Source organism: Dipteris shenzhenensis, chromosome 31 (genome assembly GCF_047967505.1).
Source record: "Dipteris shenzhenensis isolate YYH24624 ecotype China chromosome 31, Dip_SZ_1.0, whole genome shotgun sequence".
NCBI classification, from domain to species: domain Eukaryota; kingdom Viridiplantae; phylum Streptophyta; class Polypodiopsida; order Gleicheniales; family Dipteridaceae; genus Dipteris; species Dipteris shenzhenensis.
In genome coordinates this window covers 35,184,647-35,209,852 of record NC_141626.1, presented here as the reverse complement: position 1 = coordinate 35,209,852, position 25,206 = coordinate 35,184,647, and the positions used below count along the sequence as shown (strand labels likewise).

The 25,206-nt window shown below is 43.9% G+C and overlaps 1 protein-coding gene across 1 annotated transcript; it reads left to right on the top strand.

The window, feature by feature from the left end:
- The first annotated feature begins 216 nt into the window (after positions 1 to 216).
- LOC147881388 (enolase 1, chloroplastic-like) lies at positions 217 to 24,105 on the top strand. Its single transcript, XM_087369708.1, has 7 exons — positions 217 to 749; positions 2,695 to 3,002; positions 3,090 to 3,244; positions 22,418 to 22,735; positions 22,835 to 22,981; positions 23,123 to 23,173; positions 23,277 to 24,105. Exons 1-7 carry the CDS (start codon positions 295 to 297, stop codon positions 23,340 to 23,342), a joined length of 1,500 nt encoding a protein of 499 aa, XP_087225834.1. The 5' UTR covers positions 217 to 294; the 3' UTR covers positions 23,343 to 24,105.
- The last annotated feature ends 1,101 nt before the right edge of the window (positions 24,106 to 25,206 follow it).

Below are 25,206 nucleotides of genomic sequence, written 5' to 3'. Positions count from 1 at the left end.
TGGACTCCATCATCATGCACCGAGCCGTTCTGTCGAGCATGGCATCGAGTTGGAAAACTCATGTGGGAGCCGGATAAAAGTGTGCCAGAGCCAGATAAAAGCGTGGGCCACGAGTGCCTAAACACCCCCAAGAAAGAGAGAGGGACACATGGAGGGGAGTCCGTGTAAGTGGAAGAGTCCGTCAAGGAAGAAGGGCAGTTGGAAGGGACAAAAGGAGCTGATTCTTCCAAAGACTCTTCAAAGTTCCTCTTGGAATGTATTAACATTAGACAGCCCACGAGCTCCTCACACTGCATGTTCACCATCTCTGCTTCAACATCAAAGCTCCCTCCTCCCTCAGCACCAGCTATGGCTTCCTCCTCATTCTCCTTGCTCCTCTCCTCCCCCAGCTTCCTCCGTCGCTCCCTCACCCCTCCCCCCCGCCTCCCCCTTCGCCTCCCCTCTCCCTCTCTCTCTATCACCGCTTCAGTCGCTTCCCCCTCCACCATCTCCCTCCCCCAGACCTCTACAATCAAGTCTATCACAGCCCGCCAGATCATCGACAGCCGTGGCAACCCCACCGTCGAAGTTGACCTCGAGACCGATGCCGTGTATCGATCTGCTGTTCCCAGTGGAGCTTCCACTGGAATTTATGAAGCCTTGGAGCTCAGAGATGGCGACAAGGCCGTGTACGGTGGGAAGGGTGTGCTGCAGGCCGTGAAGAATATCAACGAGATCCTGGCGCCTAAGCTCGTGGGTCTCGACACCAGGTAGACCTTTCACACGCGCTCTCACTCGGCATGTGCGACTCCTGAGTCGCGAGGACCGCTTTACGATTAAGTGATACACATGCATTGACTATGACAACTCCGCATTTTCTTTCACTCTCACGGTAGGGTGGCCAACTAGTCAGTCAAGCAAGGCTGATGGAAATTCTCTTTCATTCGTAATCTGCATGTGTGCAAAAATTTAGACAACAGTTGACACGGGCTGCATTGCTGGCGGATAGGCAGGGGTAGGCTGCAAATATAAAGAGGGTACCCGCTGTCTTTCCAAGTATAAACATTTTTTTAGAGCTTTCAGCTGAGTGACTTCATCCAAGGTGTAGCTTACATTTGCGAAGAAGTCTACAAAAGAAATCTTTTTTAAAGCGTTACAAAAGATTCAAAGCGTTTAGAGGTTTAGGGGCTTGCAGCTTACGGCTCGTTGCTCGCTATTGCATTTTCGTTCTTTAAGCCAGTGATTGACCTGTCGTTGTTGACATCTCTAGCCCTCTCAGTTGGAGTCACAAGGATTACCATTCATTGGCATCTTTGTCCAAATCCCATGTCATTTTGGCTAAGTCAAGTCAAAGCTTATTTTTAGGTGCTGGATTAATTTCTGGCCACCTGCTCTTTCGCAAAGCAGGTGGGGCCTACCTACCCGGGGAGCTCCTCAGTCGGGTGGCCCTTGTACGGCCCGGCCCAGCCTGACCCCAGACCTCTGACCTACCAAAAGAGTGCACGTGCTCGGGATCGGTACACGAGAGAAGGCATCCGAGCAGATAAATGCCTTCTACGACTTATATGACATGTGTACGAGCCGGGGAAACTCAGACTGCTGTGTCAAAGCAGCACAGGTTACATACGAGGGGAAAGTACTGTGGAGCCGTGGCCGGTGGGGCCAGTGGTGAGGCTACTGGAGAGGAGACCTATGCTGATGATGCAGGAGAGGGGGAGGAGAGAGGTGGCGTAGATGATGAGGCGGATGATGGTGGTGAAATAGTGGTGGTAACCATAGAGGTCGAGGATGTGGTGAGCGGCATGGGCTTTGGGTGGGCCCCTTTCTTCTGGGCCGCAGTGCTGTCTGCTGTCAAACTGCTCCGGTTGCTGCATTTGTTGAAGTCCTCCAAATTGAGTTGCTTTTGTGTTTTCGCCTTGTCGCCGTTCCCCTTCCCCATCTCCACGCGTATGCAAATTTGGATCGAAGGGTCTCCCGCCTAGTCTCCTGTCCTCATCCCCCTGTTCCCTTCATTACGGGGGAGGCAGCAGCGGGCAAAGAAGGGATTGCAGGAGGTCGGAGCTGTTGAAGAAGAAGAAGAAGAAGAAGAAGAAGAAAGAAGAAGGGGAAAAAAAAAAAGGGTCGGAGCTGCGAGCGGGGGTTTTTATTTATTAAAAAAAAAAAAAAGCGAGGGGGGGGCTGAGCGAGGGGTAGCGGAGGGGGTAGCGGAGGAGAGGCCTAAGGTACCCTCTTGCTTTCAAGGAGTATATGCTGATGCACATATAGAGAGACATGTAATAGGGACTGGATCACTAACTTACTCCGCCTTGGTGGGTATCACGTCTTCTTAGATGCTTTGTTCTTTTTTTGGGGGAGCTTGGAGTTTAGAACTTCGAGTTGGAGTTTAGAGCTTGGACTTGAAAGAGTTCGAAGAATTCTATGCTCAGTGGGATTTTATAAGTTTCTAAATGTTCAATGGGATTTGAGTCACCTTTCAGTTGTAAGCATCTGTCTATCTTTATGGTTTTGGTGATGCTAATGAAGTGCAATCAAGTCGGTTGGTTCTCTAAAGGCTTCAGTGGTCCCAACTGTTTTTTTATAAAAACGTTCTCTCTACCATAGTTTGTAGCAAGGCGGGTATAGGTGTCTTGTTGTCGTGCTACATTTTGCTTAGTTCTCAAATTTTGAATCATGAATGTGGAAATTAATGGTAAGCTGGTTTGTTCATTGTAACAGGCAGCAGAAGGAACTAGATAATCTCATGCTAGAGCTAGATGGTACTCCCAACAAAGCAAAGCTGGGGGCCAATGCTATTCTTGGGGTGTCCCTTAGTGTATGCAGAGCAGGTGCTGGAGCCAAGAGAGTCCCTTTGTATAAGCACATTCAGCAAATTGCTCAAACAAATGAGCTTGTGATGCCTGTTCCAGCTTTCAATGTCATCAATGGTGGTAGTCATGCTGGCAACAAGCTTGCAATGCAAGAGTTCATGATTTTGCCCATAGGAGCATCCAGTTTTGCGGAAGCCATGCAGATGGGTAGTGAAGGTAAGGCTTTTCTAGGCATCAGTTTTCCTCTGTAATGTGCAGTCTGCTTCATATTATCTAATAGTCCCCTATGCATTTGTGCATCAGTCTACCAGGTTTTAAAAGGCATTATTAAGAAAAAGTATGGACAAGATGCATGCAATGTTGGAGATGAGGGTGGATTTGCTCCAAACATTCAGGACAACAGGGAAGGTCTAGTTCTTCTTTTGGATGCCATTGAGAAGGCTGGTTATACTGGCAAGGTATGGAATCTTCTGTTGAGAAGGTCATCAGATATGTCCATTCTATCTGGTTCTCACATTTAATCTTCTATATAATATTTGCATCAATGAAAAATACCTCCTCTAGTGCTGTAGTGAAATGGTGAAGGGCGCAAAAAAGAATTATGAAGGTGCCTCAGAAATTGCATGGTGGTTTTGTTAAGCAGATCTGAAAATGACATTTTTATTGCAGTTGTACAGATATAGGCCAGACTGCCAAGAGACATCCTATAGATGGTTTTAGTTCTAATTGCTAGTCTAGGAAGACATGCTAAGTTTTATTGTCCAAAAGATAGAGTATATTATTTTTTGAAGAAAGGAATGGGCCGATAAGCCAACAGCCTGACCAAGTTACATCCAATAGGATCCTTGCAGCCAACTCGAACCCGCTTTCAAGCATTCTCCATATCAGAGTCTGGAAAACCTGAGTGGAGTTCGTATGTCTTTAGCTGTCTCTGGATTTTGGGCTGGATCACGTATGAGTCTGTACTACCATTTTGGAATCTCTGTTCTTCAGGACCTCCAAAAAAGAAGACGTCTGCTGTACAACACCATACATGCTTGTTTTGACTACTTCTGGTTGTGGTTAATGTCTGTTTCAGTGGTTATGAAGCTTAATCTCTCCGTGTAGCTTTAAGGAGATGTAAGTCTTGCAAGGATGTAAAAGTGTGCACCTCAACTACATTCATAAAACTGCATCTGCAGTTGCTTGACTGCTTCTTGGTGTGTGAGAATATTCTCTTGCTCAGGGATCACACATGTTTGTATAAGACTGCCCTGGTAGGGTGGCACTGATACCATGTGAAGTGTTTGTGAGAGAGAAGAGAATAGAACAGCTGTAAACCCTAAACCCTAAACCCTAAACCCTAAACCCTGGTAAATGCAAGATTTGACTCCTCACACCTGACAAGGTGTAACAAAGGGGAAGTAGAGAACTGGAAGGGGGGGGAGGAGGTGGGGGATGAAACGGGGAAAGGAAGGAGAAGGAGAGAGAGAGAGAGAGAGAGAGAGAGAGAGAGAATGTTTATTAAAGTCTTCGGAAGACTGATGGGTCTATGAGACTATAAGAAACCTGATACAACAAGCTGAAAGGGTGGAGCTACTAAAACGAGCATCAGCACCCATGCTAGATGCTAAATACTACATAGTCCTAGAAAGCATCAGTAGGGCATAGTCTTATCTACATCATCATGTCACATCACATCGTGTGTGAAGTCTAGCCCGATACAACAGATACTGGAGCTGTAGAGAGAGGTCATGGAGGACCCAAAGACTGGCGAGGCTGCAGTGGTATAAGATCAGGGAGAGAGCACTGGCAGCCATCTATGAGTACGGTCCGCCGGCATGGTCTCCTGGCTGCCACTCTATGTCTGACTAGGGGCACAGTAACTCTTGTAGGTGGTGTCCTGGGTCTGAACATGGAAGGGATGTCTCTGAGTGTGATATGTGTGTCCTCCCTATATCGGGTATGTCATGTCACTGGCTCTAGATCTCTGCCTCGCCGATTACCTGGGGAACGAGGGTCAACGTGATCCAGATGAAAGAACTCTGTGATCATGTTCATGTCACTGGCTCTAGATCTCTGCCTCGCTGATTACCTGGGGAACGAGGATCTACGTGATACAGATGAAAGAACTCTGTGATCATGCTCTGACATGAGTCTGCCTGTGGGCTCTGCCCCTGTCTTTGTAGACTGAGCAAGTGCTCTTGACGCTTAACTGCCTCATGAATGAAGGCAGCAAAGCATCTCTGATCCAGATAGGAAAGGAAGCAGGAGAGCGGTCCAGATCTGGATAGGAAAGGAAGCAGGAGAGCAGTCCAGCGCTATCTCTGAAGAGACAACAGTAGCGGCCTCGGATCTCATAATATACACAACATCTGACAATAAAATGCTCCTCCGACTCGATCTCCTATAGATCACATAAGGCACAAATACGTCTCTCTCTGGGTACCCCCTCAGCTCGTCTACTCTCAATACGGAGTCGCCCAATAGAGATCCTCAACGAGTGGGGGAGATGAATCCGAGTATATCTTAGGGGGTCAATAAAGCGCTCATCAGAAATGCGCAAACACAGAGAGAGAGAGAGAGAGAGAGAGAGAGAGAGAGAGAGAGAGAGAGAGAGAGATTTTTAAACCTCTACTGGAGACCAAATTAGTCTGTGTGACCAGTGCAATGACTGTTACACTGGCATAATAGCCATATAGTGCTTGTATAATTTGGATGATTGTAACTGACTGGAGACAAAACACAGCCATGAGTGTTGTCATGAGATGCCACAGCAATGCAAGAAAGTTTTTTCAACAAACACAAGTCGAAAATGGTGTAAGATCAAAGTCTATAAGCAATGCATCCTGTTTGCTCTGAGTCTTAACTAGCTCAAGGTGCACATGTTCTGGGACTTAGATTTCGAAAATAGTCAAGGGAACTACTGTCTTAAGCTCCATAATCCGACAATTGCACTTAAGTTTCATCAACCATCCAATCATGTCATTGCCATAGAAAATGTTTGGCATTTCACTCTTATAACATTCCTTCCATAAGGGCTGATGCAGAATAGCAAACACGTGCACTTAAAAGTCTCATTGTCCTCTTTGAGCTACAATCACGACACTTGTTTGTTGGTTAATGTGCCTGACCTTTTGCTCAATAAGTTTTAAACTTACTTTCCCATTTCCATGGGAAGGTATGTTGTGGAGATGTGGACTCCCTTGTACGATACTATTATCAGTGAATCATACAATACTACCCCATGTTGTCCACCTACCATGAAAGTACTAAATCTTCTTTCCAGAATCTTTTTAACATGCTGCACCAGAACTGCTATCATATCTTTGGGCTGTTACTTTCTCTCTCTGAGAGTCTCATCCCCACAGAAGCGTTAGGAACCAGAGTTTTGTTCTATAGCTTGGTTCTTCATTCAAATGGTATGCCTGCACATCTTTTAGTTTAGTGCTCCACTACATGCTTGACCAACTTCAGCTTTGAGCAAATTGATTTTACTTTCAAAATCTGCAGCAAGGACACAACTTGAGCTTGGTGAAGCCTGCATTTTTTCCATCTTGAGATTGTTTCTTGTCTTGATGTGGGCAGTGGGCATCCAAATGAACCATGGGAGCATTCCCTCTATGCATCTCTTTTGTGTGTCCCTTTCTAAAGGGACATGGCAAAAAAATGGAAACATATATATATACTACAAATTGATGCATTTATTTCTAATTTTCTTTTCCTTGCTTCATACTTTTGTGCATCTTTACAAGCAGTTGTCTGCATTACAATGCTATGGTGACTCTCATGCATGGGATGCATTGGCATTGAAGCAAATCCCATCTCGTGTACCCCTTATTCATGTTTCCAATCTGCAAACATCCCCACAGCATGTGTGTTCTCCATTAAGTTCAAAATCTGAATGTCTAAGTTCAGAAATAGTCAAAGATATCTCTACCTTGCAACCAGCTTTTTGCCTGTTATGCACTAGACTACGAGGTAAAGTGTAGCACTCGTGAAACCTCTAATCTGCAATAAAACACAAGAACACACCAAACATGAGGAATCTGAGCAGGCTGCTCACCACCCAACCATGACACCTACGGGATATGATCCCAAATCAGAGATGTCCCCTTTGAGCCACGAGCTGAGCTACTGGCATGAACTCCCAACCAGATCCTGACAAGCTTGGTGTCCCATACCACCAGGTGGTGCCTAGAGGCCTTGGATCTACTGTTGGGTCTTGGGCTACGTTAAAATGCAGGCGCGCGCGCGTCTGCGACTCAATTTAGGATCAGACCTAGCACTAGGGAACTAGACTTGCTCCCATCGGCTCAAATAGATTGAATCTTTGGGACCTTTTTATAGGCTCGGGCCCAATGCGTCAAAAATAGCAAAGACCTAAATCTGGTTCATACCCTTGCCACTTATGACGCCAAAAATTGATATTTTTAATTTGGCATTGGTATTGTTTTTCTCTATGTTTGATAAGAGTTTGAGTATCAAGTGATAGCCTAGCGGCTCTCACTTATTTCTATTTTCTATGATATTGTATGGGATGGAGAGGATGAGTGGAATGGCTCATTGTAAATACCATAGGTATGAATTATAAATACCTTGGTATGGGGTGAGAGTTATTTGTGTATGGGATATTATGGAGTTTTTAGAAAATAGGAAGGGTGAGTCATATAAAGAGGTGGGCTCATGTCCATGTGTTCCAATAATATAAGAGAGGCCACATGCCAAGCGTGTGGAAGGCATGTGGAGGAGTGTGAAGTCAAGAGGAATCCTTCTAGAATTCCTATGTGGAATAAGGAGGATGTGGACATGTGGAAAAGAGAGGGTCCCTATGGGCTCCATGTGAGGAGACTCTTGACTTTCGCAATATTTTAAGAGACTTGAGCATCTTGTGATGGGACACATGGCAAGAGTAGCCAAAAAGGACACGTGCTTATGTGATTGATGGGGAAAGGAATCTACAGGCAGCAATTGTAAATGGGTGAAGGAGGGTAACAAAATCTCTATAAAAGGAGCCCTCCTCTCCCTTGTTCATCAATCTCTTCCACCATTAGGCCTCATGTTGTTGTAGCTCTAGTCTCCCCAAGCCTCTTCCATGAGCCTTCTCTCCCTCTTGTAGCAATTGTAAATGGGTGAAGGAGGGTTACAAAATCTCTATAAAAGGAGCCCTCCTCTCCCTTGTTCATCAATCTCTTCCACCATTAGGCCTCATGTTGCTGTAGCTCTAGTCTCCCCAAGCCTCTTCCATGAGCCTTCTCTCCCTCTTGTAGATATTCTCTTAGGTAGACTCTCGAGTCCATCTCTCTCTAGTTGATTCTCTCTGTATGAGTAGTCTTGGAGCTTCCGCTCCCTCTTGTATGTATGAAACCTTTTCTTCTCCCTTGTGTTTGTAGTGTTGAAGTGGATTCTCACTCTATTTGTAATGAAGGTCACTTCAGGTTCTCTCTCTCTTGAGTGTCTCGTCCCTTTTCTCTTTTAAAGCCTTGAAAGTTCTTTCTATTTGGCCGCTCACTGTGCATACATGGTCCATTTGTTTCTCGAGCCACCATGCAAGCTTCTTCCCCTCTTCTAGGCGAAATCTATGAGGGGTGGATCGTTGATGAAGGTGGAGTCTTGAGGGAGCATCCTGCTCAGGCGAAATTAGCCTGGGTGGAGGGTAGCTTTCATGACAGTTTGACCCCCTGTTAGTATTTTGCTCATAACTTTCTGCTCGGTAGTCCGATTGTAATGAAATTTATATCAGCGCGAAGCTCTCTTGAAGGCGCATGTTTATATGTGATCAGATCTTGAATCAGATACTGCTGCAAAAAGTTATGAGTCTCTGTGTCTGACAGTCTGTTTTCATGACAGTTTTTACCCCCGTCTAGTAAACTATCCATAACTTTTTGGCCGCTTCTCTGTTTCTTACGAAACATATATCAGCGCGAAGCTCTCTTTAAGGCGCATGTCTCTATGTGCTTAGATCTTGAATCAGATACTGCTGCAAAATGTTATGAGTCTCTGTGTTTGACAGTTTGTTTTCATGACAGTTTTTACCCCCTTCCAGTAAATTGTCCATATCTCTTCAACCGTCTGTCTGTTTTCAATGAAACTTATATCAGCAGGAAGCCCATCTCAAGGCGCATCTCTTTGTGTGCTTGACTCTCTGATATCATGTCTCTACTGAAAGTTATAGGCCTCTGTGTCTAATGACAATTTGTAGAGTCAAACTCCTCGATATATATCAGTTCATGTTATGTTGAGCCGCAAGATCTTCTTTCAACAACGTATCGCTCTTCTCTTTGGTGCAGACCGGCTCGCTGAGATTATGGCCTCTGTTGATCCTTTCCTTCTCCCTATGCTTGATTACAACATCACTTGGGATGTTACCATCTTCATTCTCATCTGAGGGAGGAAAGTATGGTGTGGTATCTTGGCATAAAAGCTTCTTTTTAATGTCCCATTCTCAATTATAAATATCTTTGGCTGTCAGTTCGAAAGCAGCAGGAAGTGAAGAGGTGCGTGAAGTTTATTACCCCGAACTTCATGTCACATCTTTTGGTGGAGACACCGGGTACGTTTGGTATTGGATTCATCCCACCTTACTAAACTGTCTCGGGTGTACTTGGTTGCATGTTATGCCTAGAAGAGGCATGTGTTTTGATGAGATAAAGAAGATGCCTAGAAGAACTCCGTTAGAAGAGATTGCAACCCGTTTAAGAGAACTTGAAGATTGTGAAGGTGATGCTCAAGCTATTCGCACAATCACCATGATCATATCCTTTATGTTTGCATTGTTGAATATGTTAGTGAATCGACAACGCCGGCAGCAGGCATAATGATAAATTGGGGATTGTTCCATGCACTGGCAGCTTGGTGTGAAGAAGAGTTGAGTCTTTGGGTAGTTTTCGACTATAACAGTGGAGTGGTGATTCTTAATGCTTTCAACTTCTTTTGCTATGCAAATGATAAAGATAACAATATCTTGAAGCTTTTATGTGCACTTCCTATTGTGAGAAGGGTGATTCTAGAATGCATGTATACACAATGTTTTCATGGTGCTGGTTGGTCACTTATTTTTGAAGATTTTGTTGACGATCACATTGTGGAGGGTTTTCAACAAGTGGTTATGCATAATAAGTTGGTCTTGGTATACTAAGGCTCTGTGGGATCTTGTTCGGATCTTGTTTGGGATATTATTTGGATCTTGGTGTTTCCTTTTTGTGTTTCATCATGGTGAAGATCCCAGTGTTTCGAGGGACCCAAGGGGAAGACCCGGAGTCTTATCTTCGGGATTTTGTTCGAGGATGCCGGCTTTCTGGATGGTCCATGAAGAATCGGGCAGAGATTTTGGCTGATTTTCTTGAAGGTGTAGCCTTGAGTTGGCATGAGACCTTGCCGGACTCTACCAAGGAGGACTGGGACCAAGTGGTGGCAGCAATGAAGCAGAGATTTGGGGCAGTGGAGTCGCCAAATGCTTTGATGTTGCAGTTGGACCGGTTCTATCAAGGAGAGGGTGAGTTGGTCTCTGCGTTGGCAATCCGATATGAAACTTTATGGACAAAGTATGAAAGGGCAGCTTTGCGAGTTGTGGCATTTGCATCATCGGCCCCTCAAAGTCTCTCAGGGATGGAGCAATAAAGATGAGCAAATTTGTTATGGCTTTGGAGCCTCGTCTTCGCTCAAAAGTAATGAGTAAATATTCAACAACATACGTGGAGGCACTTCGCATTGCGACCAAGAAGAAGCTTCTCTAAAGATCGAATCCTCTTTTGTGTCTTCAACAGCTTCAACTTCTAAGGTGGAGGTAATGGGCACTCCTCAGGTACCAAAGTCCTCTGAGTTAGATCATAATATCTCCCAATTGATGGCAGAGTTTGTTGATTTGAAATTGCATTTGGTTAATGCACGACAACTTAGAGCACCAAAGAGTGAAGATAGGCCTCGAGATAGGAGTGGGGTCACTTGCTATGAATGTAATGAAAAAGGTCACTATTGCCCTGAGTGTCCTAGATTGAGAAAGAAAGAAGAAAAACAAGTATCCTTGTTAGAAGCTTCTTCAGGGGATGAGGAAAGAGAGGTAATGATGGCTAAACGGGGGCGTGGTAAAGCGAGAGAAGAAGAAGAAAGCAAGGAAGAAGCAGATGAGGAACATCAGGAAGAGGAACACCGTAGTAAGAAAAAGAAGGCATCTAGAAGGAGAATTAGCCAGTCAGACTTTCCTTTAGGACAAGGAATTGGAAGCTATGACTTGTTGTCCGACCTTAAAGAAAAGGAAGCTCATATCACCTTTGGTCAATTACTTGCTTTGTCTCCAAAACTAGGGAAGGAATGGGAAAAACTAGCAAGCACAAGAGTGTCAAAAAAGAAAAAGAAGAAAAGTGTCATTCCTGTTGTTCGAAAGGTAGATATAGATGTTGGTGATGATGTACCTGTGGTTGATGTGATCATTGATGGTCAAGTGATCTCTAATGTGTACATTGATGGAGGTGCATCGATTAATGTCATCAGTGAGAAGACCATGATAGATGCTGATTTAAAATACTCTAGTACTACCTCTCCTTATCGCATCAAATTGGCTGACAACACTAGGGTTAAGACCTTGGGAGTTGTGAAGAATCTAGAAGTGGATGTATGTGGAATTTCTGTGCCGACTACTTTTCAGGTGATCCCTACCAAGCCAGATGCACGTGCCTATCCATTGATTTTGGGAAGGCCTTGGCTACGCAAGGTGAAGGCTGTTCAAAAGTGGGATACTGGAGAATTGATTTTGCAGGGAAATGATAAGAAGGTGCGCTACAACATCAGAAGCCGCAAAAAGGAAGTTGTTAAGGAGGAGTCTTCAACATCAGAGAGTTCAAGCTCTGACTTAACCGATGAAGAAGAAGAGACAGGGTGTAGCTCCGAGGAGTCCAACTCAGAGGGTGAGGTGGAAGGAGTGGCCTTTGGTCTTTGTCTTGGTGCTGATCGGGATGAGTCAGTAAGGAACAAGGTGGTGGTGCAAGAAGATCCTGTAGAGACACTTCATGTGGAGGATGTGGAGCACACTAAACGACGCCAACGCAATGAAGAGCTTCTTGGTGATTCTCTATCAAGTAGTGAGAAGCTCCAGTACTTGGATATGCTAGATGATTTTCCATGTCTCTTTGCAACAAGCTATTCACAGGTTCGACCAGTCTCTCTTGTGGAGCACAAGATTGAGTTGAAGCCAGAAAGCAAGCCAGTTGTGCAACGCTTAAGGCGATTGGGGGTGATCCAAGCTGAGGCACTAAAGAAAGAGATAATACAACTACTTGAGGCGGGGTTCATCTTTCCTGTTGATGATTTAGAATGGATATCTCCTGTAGTTGTCACACCAAAGAAAGGAAGCTCCAGTACTTGGATATGCTAGATGATTTTCCATGTCTCTTTGCAACAAGCTATTCACAGGTTCGACCAGTCTCTCTTGTGGAGCACAAGATTGAGTTGAAGCCAGAAAGCAAGCCAGTTGTGCAACGCTTAAGGCGATTGGGGGTGATCCAAGTTGAGGCACTAAAGAAAGAGGTAACACTCCCTATGAGGAGTAACATGAAAGGAAGCACCTGAATCCAATAGCCAGGTGTGCATGTCATGGCCATCAATAACCCAAGTATGTGCAATTACAGCAGAAGAGCATAAAACATCATGTCTGTCACTGTCACTATCCTCTGCTGCAACATTCACTGCATCCAAGTCATCTGCCTTGGCCTTGCCTTTGCCTTTGCTTCCACTGCCTGGATCCTTTGTTTCAGCCTTTTTGGCTTTCTGATCCCGTATGAACTTGAAGCACTTAGACTTCACATGTCCCTTCTTGCCACAATAAAAGCATTCAATATCCTTTTTGCCACGGGACTGACTGCGTGATTTGGACTTGCTAGCAGATCTTCCCTTCTGCTGAGTCCTGCCTCTATCCTGTACCTGCAAAGCATTTGAAGACTTGCTGCCCGCATTATTTTTCTTGCTCATCTCCTCCATAAGGAGAGAGCTCTCCACATCAGCATACATAAGAATGACATTTGAATTTGACAGGGTGGTCTTGAAAGTGTCCCAACTCTCAGGGAGGGTACACAACAAGAAGGTAGCCTTGAACTCCTCATCAAGATTCAAACCCTGTGCAATCAGATGTGTAAAGATGGCATTGAACTCACTCAAGTGTGAGGTCATAGTTGTACCTTCCTTCATGCGAAGATCAACTAGCTTCTTCAACCAATAAACCTTACTGGCTGAACTCTTTTGGGCATACAACTCTGCTAGCCTCTGCCATAGGCCATAAGAGGTCTTTTCAGCCTGAACATTGAACACAAGAGTATCAGAAATAGTAAGCATGATAGCTGCCCTTGCGGACAAATCAAGCTCTTCCCATTCATCATCTGCCATGTCAGATGGCTTGACACCCTTCACCCTTATGGGCTTAGAAATCTTCTTTAGCAGAAGTACATTCAAACACTGTTCTGCCCATAATGCATAATTGTGTGCTCCTTCCAATTTCTTTATGTTCAGAATTGAAGAATCACTTCCCCCTGATGCCATATCAGATAAGGAAAGTACCTGAATTCCTGTAAGTCAAAAATGACTGAATAAAGTTCTGATTTCTCAGAAAAAACCTGCTCTATTCAAGAGCCAGAAGCACTCACAATAGTGCTGTTTTTTACTGTCAAAAGAATCTGCAGCAAAACAGTAAATTTCCCTCCAGTTATTGTACCTTCTGACACACTGTACCGTGCTCAAATAGGCATAAAAACAGTAATTTCAGAATGCTGCAGCTGTTCCACAGGTGCTTTAACAGTGCATCATCATCTGATGAAGCATAAAGCACTGCTGTCCTGATCACTTCTCCCACCTCAGATGAGGTATTGCACTGCTTTTATATGCATAAACCACTTGTCATACACTGTGTTGTTCACTGTAAAAGAGGCTCCAGACACTTCAGCCTGTCACAAACCTGCAACAGAAAATGGGACAATTCCCAAGCAATCACCCTTCTGCCAAGGGGATAAAAGGCATCTGAAGGTCTCAAACAGTAACCCAAGTGCTCTCAAGCAAAATCTGGGCAAAAGCCCCTTGATTTGACACCTGAACCAAGTGAAGAACACCTCAACATTGACGTAGCATACAAAATGTAGCGCTCTCCTGGCACTTTCACCTGACAATGCAATGCATAAACAGCCCTGTGTACACAATAACAACACAGATCCCAACATACAGACACTGAAGAGAAAATCTTTTGAGCACTGTCAACGATGGACAGTTAGGGACCGAGTAAACTCGATGCGCCCTGGCCAAGCGTGGCTCAACTGAGATTTTCTAAGTGCCGTACACAAAATGTGACCTGCAAAGAAATGTCACTGATACACTGCGGAAAACGAGACCAATGTGGGCTCCCTGGCTCCACACTGCCTCAAGGCATACACTGCATAAGCTTCCAGGCAAAAGCCCTTTGAAAATGTCACCCAAAAGCTGAGATTTGCACTCAGCAAAGACATAAAAGTCCTCTGCTAAATCAAGGCATTACCTTCCCAAAACAAGATAACTGTGCAATCAACCACACACTGTGGTACTGGTCACCTCAAGCACGAGGGAGACGAAGATACTTGCTGTACTTTCAAAAAACACAGTTTTGAGAACTGAAAAATGATCCTGAATGAAAGAGCAGAGTGCTCTTTCTCCTTCTCTTTTTCTCCCAAAAAAAAACTGATGTACCTGCTGTACTTTTGTACCGGTGTACATGTGCAGAGTACCTGTGTACCTGCTGTACCTCTGCAGGGTACAGATAAAAAAGAAAGGTTTCGAAAAAAAAACTTTCTTGACGCAGATCCCTGACGAAGGAGTTCCTGAAGCTGCTCCCAATCGAAAAAACGCCCCTCCCTGTCGCAGTCTGTACGGCGGTCCGTACAGTACGATCGACAGTACGGTTGTACGGACGACTGTACGTCCGTACGCGACTGTACGACGAATGGGCTCGAAGCCCAGCTGATGCCCGTGCACTGCCTGCGTCCACGTGCGCGACGCCTCTGCCCGCGCTGCTGCCTGTGCTGCCCCTTGTCGCTCCGTGTTGCTGTCCCGCGCTGCAGCCCTAGCTGCTTGCGCTATGCCAAGGGCACAAGTCCCGAGGAGAGTAGAGGGTATGGTAGGCAGGGGTAGAGTGGGAAGAGAGGCTGGCTCTGATACCAGTTGAAAGGGAAGGTCAGAGGGAGAAGAACAACAGAGAGAAGGTGAGAGAGAGAGAGTGACACTCAAGATGCGGGTGTGAAGTGATGAGCCACACCACAAACTCATAGGTTTTATTAGGATTAGGTTTTCCCCCCTATGACTGTCTTAAGACAGTCATAGGTGTCATATCTTTAATAAAGGGGTGGCAATGTGCCTTTACCCCAACAATAAACTTCACGCACCTCTTCACTTCCTGCTGCTTTCGAACTGATTGCCAAAGATATTTATCATTGAGAATGGGACATTAGAAAGAAGCTTTTATGCCAAGATACCACACCATACTTTCCTCCCTCAGATGAGAATGAAGATGGTAACATCCCAAGTGATGTTGTAATCAAGCATAGGGAGAAGGAAAGGATCAGCAGAGGCCATAATCTTAGCGAGCCGATCTGCGCCAAAGAGAAGAGCGATACGTTGTTGAAAGAAGATCTTGTGGCTCAACATGGCATGAACTGATATATATCGAGGAGTTTGAAGGGGCTGATTGGGTTGGATGGGTAGATTCCGAGGAAACATTGCACCTCCTTCATAGACACCCTTATACTTAGCTCAAAACACTCTACAAACTGTCATTAGACACAGAGGACTATAACTTTAAGTAGGGACATGATATCAAAGATTCAATCACACAAAGAGATGCGCCTTGAGATGGGCTTCGCGCTGATATAAGTTTCATTGAAAACAGACAGACGGTTGAAGAGATATGGACAGTTTACTAGAAGGGGGTAAAAACTGTCATGAAAATAGACTGTCAGACACAAAGACTCATAACATTTTGCAGCGGTATCTGATTCAAGATCTAAGCACCTAGAGACATGCGTCTTAAAGAGAGCTTCGCGCTGATATATGTTTCATAAGAAACAGAGAAGCGGCCAAAAAGTTATGGACAGTTCACTAGACGGGGGTAAAAACTGTCATGAAAACAGACTGTCAGACACAGAGAATCATAACTTTTTGCAGCAGTATCTGATTCAAGATCTGATCACATACGAACATGCATCTTAAAGAGAGCTTCACGCTGATATAAAGTTCATTACAATCGGACTACCGAGCAGAAAGTTATGAGCAAAATACTAACAGGGGTCAAACTGTCATGAAAACTGCCCTCCACCCAGGCTAATTTCGCCTGAGCAGGATGCTCCCTCAAGACTCCACCTTCATCAACGATCCACCCCTCATGGATTTCGCCTAGAAGAGGGTAAGAAGCTTGCATGGTGGCTCGGGAAACAGATGGACCATGTGTGCACAGTGAGCGGCCGAATAGAAAGAACTTTCAAGGCTTTAAAAGAGAAAAGGGACGAGACACTCAAGAGAGAGAGAAACTGAAGTGACCTTCATCACAAATAGAGTGAGAATCCACTTCAACACTACAAACACAAGGGAGAAGAAGAGGTTTCATACATACAAGAGGGAGCGGAAGCTCCAAGACTACTCATAGAGAGAGAATAAACTAGAGAGAGATGGACTCAAGAGTCTACATAAGAGAATATCTACAAGAGGGAGAGAAGGCTCATGGAAGAGGCTTGGGGAGACTAGAGCTACAGCAACATGAGGCCTAATGGTGGAAGAGATTGATGAACAAGGGAGAGGAGGGTTTCTTTTATAGAGATTTTATTACCCTCCTTCACCCATTTACAATTGCTGCCTGTAGATTCCTTTCCCCATCAATCACATAAGCACGTATGTCACCATCCATGTCCTTTTTGGCTACTTTTGCCATGTGTCCCATCAAAAGATGCTCAAGACTCTTAAAATATTGAGAAAGTCAAGAGTCTCCCCACATGGAGCCCATAGGGACCCTCTCTTTTCCACATGTCCACATCCTCCTTATTCCACATAGGAATTCTAGAAGGATTCCTCTTGAGTTAACACTCCTCCACATGCCTTCCACACGCTTGGCATGTGGCCTTTCTTATATTATTGGAACACATGGACATGAGCCCATCTCTTTATATGACTCACTCTTCCTATTTTCTAAAAAACTCCATAATATCCCATACACAAATAACTCTCACCCTATACCAAGGTATTTATAATTCATACCTATGGTATTTACAATGAGCCATTCCACTCATCCTCTCAATCCCATACAATATCATAGAAAATAGAAATAAGTGAGAGCCGCTAGGCTATCACTTGATACTCAAACTCTTATCAAACATAGAGAAAAACAATACCAATGCCAAATTTAAAATATCAATTTTTGGCGTCACACCACTTAACCTGAGAATCAAGCCTATCTAGCCCTAAGCCACCCCAGGCTACCTGAGCTTGTCTTGTGTACCTAGTACATGTCAGATACCAATCCGTGCACATGACATACTTTCTCTCCTCTAAGAACTCACTCCTGGGTTCGTAAGAAACCCGGGAATGTCCTCTGGAGGTTAGGTAATGTCTCCTATGTTGCGTCCTCCTTCAACATGATCCTTCTACTTGATCTTGTATTCCGTGACAGTTTTATTCCTGATCTGTCTTTTACGAAATTCAAGAATACTCTCGGGTTCGTGTGAAATAAAAGTCAAATCAGTATCTTCTATTATTTCTTGAGGAGAAACAAGCTGATCATTTGCACCCAGTACCTCTTTTAGTCTATTAACATGAAAAATTGGATGTACTTTAACATGAAAAATTGGATGTACTTTAACATGAAAAATTGGAATACTAATAGGTTGAGCCCCATGTACTAAATCTATGCGATGATCTACTGCCCATTCTGGAGGCAAACCTTCCGTGGTGCTTGTACGTAGGACAATCGTTCCGTGGGTGGCCCCACTCCTCGCAAATAAAACATCACCCTTTTTTCTTTAGCTTAAGGGTGCGTAGGAAACTAGCTCTACTATTCTTTGTCTGAGTCGAATTCTTCTCGGAGGCGTTGTCAATTGACTTCGGCTCCCTTGTACCAATTGGTGACTGGCAGAGCTTCCTCTTGTTCTTCCCACTCGTGTCGGCAGGAGTGGTTCCCTTTGCGCTGGCTATAGTGTCATCATAGATGCGCGCATAGTTCATGGCCTCTTGCAAAGTGATACATTTGTTCTTGATTTGAAGTTTATACGAATCGCTTCTCTCGAACCGTGAAACGATGAATATGAGACCAAAGTGCCAGATAGGTATTAACTCTCCCTGAAAAAGGAGATGATCCAACCGCACCTTCCAGCACGGCGACCTTGTTACGACTTCACTCCAGTCACTAGCCCTGCCTTCGGCATCCCCCTCCCTGCGATTAAGGTAACGACTTCGGGCATGGCTAGCTCCCATAGTGTGATGGGCGGTGTGTACAAGGCTCGGGAATAGATTCACCTCTGTATGCCTGACTGGTGATTACTAGCGATTCTAGCTTCATGCAGGCGAGTTGCAGCCTGCAATCCGAACTGAGGCCGAGTTTTTGAGGCTAGCTTGGCCATCACAAAGAAGCCCAATAATGTGATAGGGTCTGTCTTTGTAGCTCTGGGCTGCAAATCACGAAACTTTTGAAGGTAAACTTCAAAAGTCGAATTCTGTTTGGACATATCGAGGGCCTTAAGCTTGCCTACGATGTCATAATCCTCCTCTTTCTTTAGAAATTCTTTCCTAAAGACTTCTTCAAATTCGATCGAGGTGGAGGGCTTCGGCCTTAGTTCCTTCCACCAAAGTAATGCTTTCCTTGATAAATGCCATGATTTTTAATCTCCGGGATAGGGATTTGGTGTAATATTCGGACCCAACACTGAAGCTAAAGTGTCAACATGTGTGAGCGCTTGAACAATGCTGGTCAAGAGTGTGATAGAAGCATGAATCCCTTGGAGTTGTTGCGTCAACCCCGAATTGACCAGTTCAACCTTGGCATCAACAGCGGAGGTGAATTCACTGAAGGCAGTCTTTGTAATCAAATCATCATAAAGACCGTGGTCGTCCCCTTCGTGGTAATCCATGTCTTGATCACCCTCTGAAAGCCTGGGTTCCACTGAATCTGCCATGAATAGATCGTGGTAGAGGAAGAGAGCTTTGGAACTGAATTCGGTGAAGAGAATAGTCTAGGGAAGAGGAGCAATAGGTGGGTTCAAAGCTAGGAGTGTGCAGCGAAGTAGTGGCTGCCACAGGGATAGGAGAAGGCAAAAAAACGGCAAGGCTAGATGAAAGAAGAGAGGCGGCTGATCCGAACGGGCGAATAGCAACCACCCCCGGCCTGGTTGACGGATTTCTGTGGAGAAGGTGGCTGAGAAGAGAGTATGGGCGCACGATTCTTCAAGCTGGAGAATGGAAGGAGCCGCTAGGTTTATAGGCTGGGCAAGCCCTGACTTTTAGAAAGCTAGGCTTTTTGGAAAGCCTGCCTAACTTGGAAGCCTGGCGCTTTTTTTAGCTTCCGAAGCACCGAGTGCTGCTCAGTCCCAATCGCGAACTGCCCAGCCCTATTGCACACCTCTCCTTGCTCTCGTCCATCATCGCCGGCTCTATTACTCACTGCCAGTTGGGTGCTCGTGGTCCCCCGAATTCTGCCATAGCCTTGCGCTCCTCCTACTGCAGCCCTACTCACGCCTATCCTCCCGCCATAAGATCCTCTCCACTCCTCCCTAGCTGCACAATCTTTCTCTCCTTAAACCCTCAGTGACTCTTCCTGAAAGCGAATTCACCTGGGCTCTCATGCATCCCTACTAACCCAATCTAGACGAGCAAAAACCCTAATTGACAAATCCACAAGCCCTTGCATGGTATCACAAGCAATTTCGAAGTTGAATCATACTTGGAGGAAATCACGTCCACTCTCTCAGATTCATACCTCAGGAGTTGGCTCTGATACCAACTAACACGACCCTAGCACTCCTGAAACCTCAGATCTCCAAACAAACACAAGAACACACCAAACATGAGGAATCTGAGCAGGCTGCTCACCACCCAACCGCCTTGCTCCTGCTTACTCCAGCCATACAATTGACACTTCAAAGTTCAGATTGATGTTTGTACGCCTGCTTGCATTCCACATTGCCCCTTCCAAATCCCCTTCGAGGCTAAGTTAGGGGTTCTTAGCAGACACACAGCCCCTTCCAAATTGCCTTCCAGGCTTCTTCTTCAAACATTGCCTTGCCTTCTAAGTTCTCCTTCTCAATCGCCTCTTCTTGCCTTTCTTCAACACCTGTTTATCCCTCTTCTTGAATCGAGAGGCCCATGGCCTGCCGTTATGCATAATGCATGTAGGAGTATCATTTACAAGATATTTATTATATGTATATATATATTTATTAGGAGTAAAAATAATATTTTCCAATGGCATGTTCCTAATGTACCTCAATTTTTTACAGCACCAGTACTAGTCCTTGTGCCATACAACACGTTTCGTTCATAGCATGCAACCTTGTATAGTGGAAGGCAAACTATTTGGCACAAACTAAGCTCTGTGGAAGTGCATAGTCAAGATTGCCTTGATTGGAATAGGATCATAGAAGATTATTGAGGGCCTACAAAGCTCTAACTGATGCCAAAAACATTGAAGAGTGGGAGACAAATGATGGCAAGCAGCCCATTATTGCAAGCAATGTGAAGTCTTCAAGCATTAATCATCATGAATGCAAAGGCTTCAGCTCAAGCGTGGAACATACTTGCAGATTTCTTTGAGCTAAGCCATATAAACAGAGCGTTGTAGCTCAAAAGTCAACCAATTTGAAGCTATTTGTCAATTTTATATAGATGCTTTATTTCCAGCTTCAATGCTTACAATGCAAGAGATGATTGGTATGTTGTGGTGATCAGAGCATGAAAGAGTATGATGGCAAAAACTAGGCCGTTTGCATAGGACAAATTCATGCAGAGTAATGCTTCCAATGCAGGTACCTCTACTGTAGATAAAGGAATTGCAAAAGCATAAATGCCACGATTGTGGTAAGATGGTGCATATAAAAAAACAAAGGATGATCGAGGTCAAAAGCGACATGGACATGAGTCCAAGATGCTTGAAACAATGCCTTAAAGCAAAGCATTGTCAAAGCAGTTAGAAACTGCTGGACTTTGAACTCTCATGTGGATGAAGTCACAAACACATCCTCTAGAAGTTTCCTGGCTAGAAAGCCACGGGCAAACAGAACACCCATGACTTGTGCTTTTGTTCTGCAAATGCATTGTAGCTGGCTCCTTCCATCCCATGCACCTCCTTCTGTAGTGCAGTTTATTTAGATGCAATATCATCTGTATGCAGAAGATTGACTTCCACATGATCAAGCCAATATATTGTTATGGTGAGAAAAGCCTGCTGTTGATTGCATCACTTATGCCATAGCATTAGTTGCAAAGCTGATGAAGGAAAAATTGTGCCTATCTCCTATTACATAATACAGTAGTTGATACAGCCACGGTAACAGCAATCCTCTCCATCAAACCAATAGAGAAACCACCTTTAATGATATGACTTTGAAACATACAAATAGATTGTACAAGGTAGTTTCTTTGTTGAGTGAGGTCTTCAAGCACAAGCATCTTTGCTTGAACCAATACCTAGACAAACATAAAGAGTGGAACCTAGGAAGCAACTCCTTGGGCATCCTCATGATGTTCCACACACGAATAGTACTAACCACTAAGGTTGTACCCTCGACACTGCACATTACATTTACTTATTTATTTGGTATCTGCGTAAAGTGCTTCTAGGTCTCAGAGGTCATATCAGGCCTCCAGTGGATGCTAACACGATCCTCCTCCCCCTCATCATCATCCCTATATCCTTCTTTCCAGATCCAACTCCCTTTCTTTCGCTCCTTAACTTTGTTTTTTAGAAAGCTTTCATTGCACGGTAGGCTAAGTGAGAAGTGAAACAGAACAGCATGAGTTCTCATGCATGTCACAGAAATATCAGAGCCTAACACACTAGTGGAGAAAATTTCAATCCTACCTAGGCAGACCTTCATTTGCACATCCTCCCGCTGTTTTCTACTGGACCGTCAAGTTTTCTCTAACACTTAGCAAAAATATCAAGGCACCTTGTGTTGATACCAATTTATTATGCAGTTTGCTGGCAGACTTGAAGGGGTCCATATCAAGTCCTTAAAGGTTCTGGAAAGGAAATAAATATTTTTCTCGAAATTGTGGAAAGGTGACTCTGGACCAAAGCTGAACTCTATCCTGATTGCCTAAAACTTACTTAAACTACAATTAGATTGTTGCCTAAAACTAACTAAAATAATTTGTTGCTACGATAGACTCAAACTCAAACCACAAAGAAGCATTTCATCTATTGTTTATTAAATTACATTTAAAAGACAGATTACCATTCTCAAATTGGGAAAAGGTATCAATGCCACAAAACTTGAAAAATTACTTCCATTATTTCAAAACTAAACCTAGAATGGCAAGTTTTATAGAATGAACGTTTCATGAGACTGGTATGTATTACAATTGCGTATCAGTACCACATGCATGAGAGTGATGATCAATTGTTTTATCTAACCGATTTATTTCCTCCTGGTTCTCTATACTTGCTACAGGTCAAGATTGGTATGGATGTTGCTGCATCAGAGTTCTTGACAAAGAATGGCAAATATGATCTTGACTTCAAGGAGCAGCCTAACAATGGGAACAGTATTTTAACTGGAGAATCACTTGGAAATCTTTACAAAGAGTTTGTAAAAGATTTCCCCATTGTATCTATCGAGGATCCTTTTGACCAAGATGATTGGGAATCTTGGGCTCGCTTGCAGAGCAGCGTTGACATACAGCTTGTTGGGGATGACCTCCTTGTCACTAACCCAAAGAAAATTGCTGAAGCCATAGACAAAAAGGCTTGCAATGCTTTGCTTCTAAAGGTCAGACTGGAGATCATGAGAACTACATTTTTGTTTTTAAGCTCTTAACATTGGAAGTTAAAAATCATATTTTCGACTGGTCTGCGACTTCCACTGCAGGTCAACCAGATTGGATCTGTAACTGAATCCATTCAGGCAGCATTGGATTCCAAAGCTGCTGGCTGGGGAGTGATGGTTAGTCACAGAAGTGGGGAGACAGAAGACACATTCATTGCAGATCTTGCAGTTGGTTTAGCCAGTGGGCAGGTACATTACTGGTTTTGATCTCAACATTCATTATTCTGAAACCTGGGTGGATATGAAATATTGTGCACTAACCATCAGGGTAGATTGGATCCAGTTTGTAAAATAAATTTTAGATTTTCTAAGCACAACTTTGTTCTCCAGATCAAAACAGGAGCTCCTTGCCGAAGTGAACGCCTTGCAAAATACAATCAGGTGAAATCCTTTTGTAGGATATTTGCTTGGGCTAATCAATGCTTTTCTTGCTTTAGATCTCTTGCTACAATGATCATTACTAACAGTTTGGCTATCATTGAAGCTGCTACGCATTGAGGAGGAGCTGGGGAATGTTCGCTATGCTGGGAAGGATTTTCGGAAGCCATGAAGGAGGCAAATCGACTATATCACATCTGAATCGTCGAATGATATGCAGAAGCTTTCCATGCTGGGTACAAGAGCTCAGACCATAAGTTGTAGGCAATAACATGCATGGGCTTGAGATAGATAAGCTCTGTTTCTTTGAAGGTCACGAAATAAGCAAAACCCCAACATACGTGTCTAAAGAATTTTGTAGTTTGATTGAAAAGGCCCAATGGGTGTCTTGCAAGGTAGTATTTTCCATTCCAGTGAATGGCATAAGTTTTATCTTAATTTGAGGCGAATACAAACATTTAGAGTGAAGATCATTGAAATTTCATTCAATGTGGAAAGAGTACACAGCATCAGGAGTATTGGGTTTATGAAAAGACGGGTGGTGATCGAGCGCAATAGAAAGACAAGTTCCTTTTTTTAGTATACGAGGAATCCTAACAGGCTTAAGCATTGCGACAGTTTCCAGTGGATGGAGGCTTGGTTACTTGTAACGAATAATTTCTGGGAGTCTATTATATGTCAAAGCATTGTATCAGTTTTGATTGAGCGGAAGCAATCCGACTTCATTAGTCGGCTGCTACTTGTAACCAACCAATTGACAAGGTTTGCTAAGATCTATTGTGATGAGGTGCAGGGATGAAACTTTTAAACTCATGTTGCTCCATACTTATTTAAAGACGCTGACAGAGAGTGCCTACAGGATCTCACCTGAAAGAGGAGACATTACTTACACGTGTGTTTTTGGATGTATGAATGGCCTGTTTATGCTGGTTGAATCTTTGTTATGCAATTATTCTGCAATGGCAAATGAGATGATTCTGTTCATTGCATGGGGTTTTATTTCGACCACTTTGTGGAAATAGATTGCATTACATACTGGGACCACTTTTACCTGTATGATTCTATTATTGTAATTGCATAAATGAGCCTCCTAAACTGTGGAAATATATTACATTACATATTTGGTCTACTTTATTATAAAATCCGTAACTTTCAATCCATAAGCCGGACGAGGATCAAATAGAAAAATGCCAGATTGCATTGCATTTTGGAAAAATGCCATGCCAAAAAACCCGATTGCATTGCATTTTGGAAATCCACAGCAACTAAAAGCAAGCTAATTAACATAAGGATAGCACTTGATTTAAGGACATGCTCACTTCATTAAAATACAGCAAATTTACATCAAATGCGCCCCCAAATTGAAACTTAATTTGCCTCGCCACCCCCTTCCTCGGTCCGCCTCTACCCCTATGTCTCTCTCGACTCTTCCTCCCATCTTTCCCTCTTTCCCTCTCCCCTCCCCTTCTCTCACCGCTCGTCCCCTTCCCTGTACTCACTATATAGGATAAAACATTGGAGCCGCGTTTGTAACACATAAAAATGTTCCTTAAAATAGATCCAAGGACCATCAGAGATGGGACCACAATCAAACCACATAACCCTTACCTTGACTTTAGTGAGATCTTGGCATGTAAAAATTCTTGGTAAACTTTGCAAGTTCCAAAGGGTGGGCAACATTTGCTCCATCAGTGGCAAGCCTTCGAATATTATGTGTAGGGAAAATCTAGCAAAAAGCTCCATTGACATGAGATTTGCACAAAGGAGGGGCCAATAAGAATCAAGTCATGAATTAGATTAAAAGTTTTATAGGATGCAGCATCACCACATATGAGGAATCATCAACGGCAATAAAGAACTTGATAAATGTTTCTAACTTGTATTTGTGGGATTGAGCATGGAAGAATATGAAAGAAAAATTAAAGGCAGCTAAAAAAAGATTACTGGATATTGAGTCAACATTTGCAAAAGCCAGGATGGCTTATTCTAAGTCTCAAAGAATAAATGATAGCATTGGAGATGAGCAACATAGCCTC